Below are 6,427 nucleotides of genomic sequence, written 5' to 3' on the forward strand. Positions count from 1 at the left end.
TCTGCAGCTGGTAGGCTAAATGGTCTGAAGTTCACAATTACCCCTTCCTTTTTTTTAAATTGGGGTGAGTTTGTGTACTAATTTTGTATCATATGAAATTCTTTTTTTGAATCTTGTCTTTTACCTAGTAACAGATTTATACAGTTTAACATTAACAGCCTCTACCATATCAAATTGTATTTGGAACTTTGTCATCTGTTTTATATTTCTCCCTTGTTTTGATTTTGATTGTATAATCATTCCCATTACAATAAAACTCCAATAATTCCATACTGGTGATGCAAGCTTGTTTTCTGAGCTGTTAGATGTAATTTCGTAATATTATAATAATTACTGGGACTCCCCTTGTACGAAAATGGAGCGTGGTAGCCAGGGCCTCGTGAGTGGAAATGGAGTGTGGCAATTAAGTCCCAGGTGAGTGGGAAGAGAGTGGGAACTGGAGCCCTGGTGAGAGGGAAGGGAGTAAGGCAAATTTTTAATGGTGAGCCAGATATTGAACCATCGATATTTCAAGATCATCAGATAGCAAATTATTGGAGTTTTATTGTAGATAGGAGGTTCATACATCATTAAACCTTTAAATCTAGTTCATTACCTCGTACAAAATTTAATGAGGCTCACCGATCCATCATCTTCCTCAACTCAGTTGCATAATTGTGGCTCAATATCCAAATGCAATTCAGCTTTTCAATTATCTATAAGGGAAGAATGATCTCGGATTCAGTCCCTGTTGAGACATTTTTGTTGAAACGTGATAGTTAAAGCATTGAACTTCTCTCTTCATTATATAAAACTGCAACGTTAATATTCTTTTCCCTCTTCTGACCTTTAGGAATTACGATGACTATTTTGTTAAAGCCCAGAAAGTGAGACGTCTCATTGCAAATGACTTTCTGAAAGTTTTTGAATCAGGTGTTGATGTCCTTCTTACTCCCACAACTCTAAGTGATGCCTCTTCATATATGGAGTTTATCAAAGAAGATAACAGAACAAGGAGTGCACAAGAGGATATTTTTACACAGGGTGCAAACTTAGCAGGTATACATTGCATTTTTTATTCGGAGTAGGTTTTGTTTTTTCATTATCTGATCCCTTCTCATTGTACTCAATACAATATGACAGTAAACTTGGAAAAAGTAACTTCAGACTTTAGCCAAACCTTTCAAGGAATAGTTATATATTTATCAATAATCCCATTCTCAGGAAGAATTTCAGTCTTTATTTGATGGCATGCAAACAGAAAGGAATACCACTGGTGATATTTTTAACAACATTAATGCAGTTGAAAACATAAGCTTTTATGTCATAAGGAAATTTGAAAATATTTCTGTTCCTTGAACCTATTCACATCAAGATATAAAATTATATTGATACAGCACAAAACAATGGATACAAGTCCAATGTAACACATTTGGGGTTATAATAAGAGTTTATTGTCATATCCTCAAGTATAATGCACAGAAGCACTGAAATTATTACCTGTTTGGCTGTAGCCTAACCCATGGTGAACTTTTGCAGTTCAATCCCCAAGAGGGTTGTGGAAGTCTTATTCACAAAATGTATTCACACCAGATATTTGATAAGGCTTTCAATTATCAAGGGAATGAAAGGGAGAATGTGGGAAAGTCATCATATCAGGCAATCTCTGAGAACCAAGAACAATTTCTTCCTCTATGGTTTTCTCTATTTTGAGATGGCAAGTGAGGCCAATTTGGAAACTGCAGAGACTCTTCCTCAGATGGGGCAGGAGTCTGATGGCTAGTTGATGAAGTGGACTGCTCCTTCTTTGTGCTCCAAGTCTCAAGGTTCTGAATGCAATCTTAATAGGTTGTGGGCTAGAGATTGGAGACAGTCAGTGGGGATGTTATACTTATTTGAGAATGCTTTGAGCACATCCTAGAATCCTTTTCCTCTGTCTGCCACGTAATGTCTATCTAAGACAATGAAACGTCTGTCTTGGGAGACTGGTGTCAAGCATGCAAGTGACATTGCCTGCCCAGTGGAGCTGCAGAAAAGTGCTCAGCCATAATCGTACTGAATGTCAGAGAAGGCACAATGGTCTGAATGGTTTACTCCTTCTCAAGTCCTTGGGGAAAGGAAGGTGTGAGCTGTACCTTGAACTTGATTCCAATTCCATTGAAAGCTTCCCTCAAGATAGGCTTTTACCTTCCTTTACCCCAGTTTTCAAAATCTTTCCACAAAAACTCCTAACCATCCTGAACCGACTTCATCACTAGTCTTCTGATTGCCTGGCTCCTTTGCCCCTTCATTTGTTCACCTCCTCAACACTCTGATCTTCATCTTCCCACAACATTCCCACCCAATTGCCCTTCTCTTTTGTGATTATTTACCACTTAACATGGCCCTCCCAAAGGTTGTCTTAAAAACATCAAGTTAGTTTAGGTCTTACTGGGTCCTTCACCCATGCCAACCTTCTTCCTTTTAACTATTGAACCATTTTTCTGCCTAGTCCCACTGACCTGCATCCAGTCCAAAGCCCTCTATTCCTCTCCCATCCGTGCATCTGTCCAAATTATTCTTAAATGTTAAAATTGATCCCGCATTCACCACTTCAGTTGGCAGTTCGTTCCACACTCCCACCAGTGTGAAAAAATTCCCCCTCATGTTCCCCCTAAACTTTTCCCCTTTCACCCTTAACCCTTGTCCTCTGGTTGTACGTCCCCTACCTCGGTGGAAAAAGCTTAAATACGTTTACTCTGTGTATCCCCTTTAATTTTAAATACCTCTATCAAATCTCCCCTCATTCTTCCGCGCTCCAGGGAATAAGGTCCTAACCTGTTTAACCTTTCCCTGTAACTCAGTTCCTGAAGTCCGGGCCACATCCTAATCTTCTCTGCACTCTTTCTATCATATTGATATCTTTCCTGTAGTTGGGGGACCAAAACTTCACACAATGCTCCAAATTTGGCCTCATTGATGTCTTATAGAACTTTACCATAAAATCCCAACTTCTGTACTCAATACTATGATTTATGAAGGCCAATATGCCAAAAGATCTCTTTACAACCCTATCCACCTGTGCTGCGACTTTCAGGGAATTATGTGTCTGTATTCCCAGATCCCTCTGTTCTACTCCTCCTACTACCATTTACTGCGTATGTCCTTTTTTGGTTTGTCCCTCCAAAATGCAACACCTCACACTTGTCTGCATTAAATTCCATCTTAACATTTTTCAGCCCAGTTTTCCACCAGGTCCAGATCCCTCTGCAAGCTTTGAAAATCTTCCTCGCTGCCAACAAAGCCTCCAATTTTTGTGTCATCTGCAAACTTGCTGATTCAGTTCAGCACATTATCATTCAAATCATTGATATAGATGACACAACTATTTGGGTTTGCTGCATAACACTGGGTCCAGAGATTTTGGCACTTTGATTTTGTTAACCCAAAGAAAATAGACTGATAAGAACTAACAAGTTTTCAAACTTTTTCTTTCCACTAACATACCACCTTAAGCAATCCCAATGCCATGAGTGCTCTGTGATTAGTAAGGGATTACTTAAGGTGGTATCTGAGTGGAAAGAAAAAGTTTGAAAAGCACTGATTTAGAGCAATACACACGTGTGCTCGAGAGACACGTCCTCCCTGTTTCTGTGTGGGTTTCCTCTGGATGCGCCAGTTTTTTCCCTACGTTCCAAAGTCATGTGGGGTTAGTAAGTTAATTAGTCACAAGGATTATTTGGGCACCATGGATTCATGGGCTGGAAGGGCCTTTTATTGTGCAATATCTGTTTTTTTTTATTTAAAATATCTCAGCAGCTCATTCAGCATTCACAGTAAGTAAAGGGAAACCAATGTTTGGTACCTGAGCCGTTCGTCAGGTATAAGAAAAAAGCATTCAGATGCCTAAATAAAAAGATGGGGCAGGATGAGGAGAGGTGGGAGGAAGGGGTGGGGGAAGGTGCAGGAAAGATGGATAGGTGGGAGGGTAAGAGGAAAAAAAAAGCTGAGGCAATGTGGCAGAGGGCTAAAAAGAGGATAACTCACAGGAGAAGGAAAGGAAGGCAGTGCGGAGATGGAGGTAAAAAGATAGAGGGAAAGTTAATGTTGGCTGGTTGGAGGTTTAGATATTTGAGGTTTGCTTGATCACTTTTACACTATCTTTCTCCTGGCATAAGAATCTGCACTGATGAATCTGGGAGTACATGTGATGTGGCAATAAAGAGCTAAATGTTTTTTTAAATCCCCTCTTCAATCTTTTGTCTTCTATCGCATATAGAGAGAGATATAGAGATGTATAAATATATATATAAATATAGATGTGTGTGTGTTATATATGAGAGAGAGAGAGAAAGATATAGACCCCGCTGACTTTATCATAGAGTGTCACAAAGTCATGTAAACGAGGGGAAGGAAATAAAACAAGTATGACGACAAAAGCTGACCTTGTTGTTTACTTATTAGTCAAAATTTTGCCTTATTTTTGTCATAATTTGTCTTCAGGTTTACCAGCCATTGCTGTCCCTGCCATACTGTCAAGAAGAGGATTGCCACTGAGTCTTCAGTTCATTGGACGGGCTTTTCATGATAAGCAACTGTTGACTGTTGCCAAATGGTTTGAACAACAAATGAAATTTCCACTGCTCCAGCTCCAGACGCCGTTAAATAATTGCAGTGAGCTGCTCAAATCTCAGAGTTCACATGCTAGGTTTTGATCTTTCCAAAGCTACAATGGGCTTGAAAATGTAAAAGTTTGAAAAGGACTATTAATTTTGAATTAATTCTCGAACTCAAAATACATTTTAATATTGTCAGATAGCATAAAGTCTATAATTGAGATCTTTTTTTGTGTGCTTTCCATTCTACTTTTGACAACTATTGTTTCTGCTAATGTTTCTGTAATAAGTTCATTGCTCCTGAAGCTAAACTAACCAGAACCTCAAAGGGAACTTGGCTGGCTATCTATGTAAAATAGGAGAAATGTTGGAGATTCTTGCGCACTAGCCTGATGACCTTGTGTAAGACTCCCTGCTCATCGAGCAGAATCCCAGATCGGTTTCTTAAAATCCCATTTTCATAACACTCCTGATGGTAGTATCCTAAATATTGTCTGGGGTTGTTCAGTGAGGAACTGGGCAGGATTTCTTCCAGATGGGAGGCATGAATGGAAAAAGATCCCGTCCCACCTAAAGAATGAAAAAGAGAAGACCAGGGTGATAATGGAACTCATGAAAAGTCGAAGGTGTTCAGTTGAAAAGAAAACAGTGTGTCATTAAGTTTCAGTATGGGTAGCAGACTTCTAGTTTTACCTGCTACAAAATAATGAAACAAGCTGATAAAGTGCAAAATATAGTGGATGCTGGAGATCTGAAATTAGAACAGGGAACACTGACTCGTCTGGCAGCACGAAGAGGGAAAGAATCAGTGGTGCGTTGTTGACTCCTTTAATTTACACTAATCAATTGTTGCAAATATATTCTATTCAGCTCAGGAGGGTTTCAAAAACCTTTGCCAAACAGCAATTTTAATTGTATTGACATCCCAATTACATTGAAAGTCAAGATACTGTTAGTAATTCAGACCCTTGAGATAAGAATATATTGGTTTGAAAAGGTTCTGCACTACTGCTATTTTGTATTGTCATCTTATTTGCTATTCTCTGTCAGAGGAGTATCCCACGCAGTGACATTTTTGTTCTTTATTCAATTTTTGGAATTTGAGTATCACTGGAAAGATTAGCATTTATTGCCTATTCCCATTTAGATAGAGATGGTGAGCTGTCGTCCTTCTAGTGAAGGTGCTCCCACACTGCGATTGGGAAGAGAGTTCCAGGATTTAGACCCAGCAGTGATGAAGGAATGGCAATATTTTTCCAGATCAGGATTTAATAAAAGATGAAGAGGAAGCATCAGATGGTCATATTTCTATCTGACTTGATCATAAAGGTCATAGGTTTGTTACATGCTCTAAGCAAATGTATAGTTGTTCTTCACTTTGTACATGGCTCTCTGTGCCAGTTGTGCAGGGAGGGAATGGATGTTTGGAGTAGTGAATGGCCTGGATGCTGTTGAGTTTCTTGAGTGTTTTCAACCGATTGATGTTCTATTGTGGACCATGCTTTCGACTTTGGGGGTGGGTGGGGGGGGGAAAATATATAACATTTTATAAATGTACGTCCTGAAAGTCCATCATGTTTACTCTTACTGTGAAAGAATTATCTGATTGTTAGTTCTCCCATGTTTCTTCATGTCTGCATTCATTTTTGAAAATTACATCGAGCAAACCTTTCAACTATTGCTTGCCAGATCATAACTCACAGCAAAAATAAAAATCATTTCAATTTCTCCCTTGTTCTTTGACCAGTGTCTTTTCTGGAGTTGTTTCTCCTTCTGATCAAAATAGTTCACCCCCCCCCCCCCCAATTACTCTTCAAAACTCCTTGTAATCTAACTCAACCTTTTGGAATTTC

At 39.1% G+C, this 6,427-nt stretch overlaps 1 protein-coding gene across 3 annotated transcripts in view; it reads left to right on the top strand.

Moving 5' to 3' along the window:
- qrsl1 (glutaminyl-tRNA amidotransferase subunit QRSL1) overlaps positions 1-6,085 on the top strand; it is a 39,295-nt gene extending 33,210 nt beyond the window's left edge. For all 3 annotated transcript variants that reach the window (XM_069887486.1, XM_069887488.1, XM_069887487.1), the window contains 2 exons: positions 833-1,038; positions 4,462-6,085. In XM_069887486.1, the coding sequence (XP_069743587.1) occupies positions 833-1,038; positions 4,462-4,673 (418 nt within the window). In that variant the 3' untranslated portion in view covers positions 4,674-6,085. The remainder of the gene's footprint in view (positions 1-832; positions 1,039-4,461) is intronic.
- The last annotated feature ends 342 nt before the right edge of the window (positions 6,086-6,427 follow it).

The sequence above is a fragment of the Narcine bancroftii genome, chromosome 6 (genome assembly GCF_036971445.1).
Source record: "Narcine bancroftii isolate sNarBan1 chromosome 6, sNarBan1.hap1, whole genome shotgun sequence".
NCBI classification, from domain to species: Eukaryota; Metazoa; Chordata; class Chondrichthyes; order Torpediniformes; family Narcinidae; genus Narcine; species Narcine bancroftii.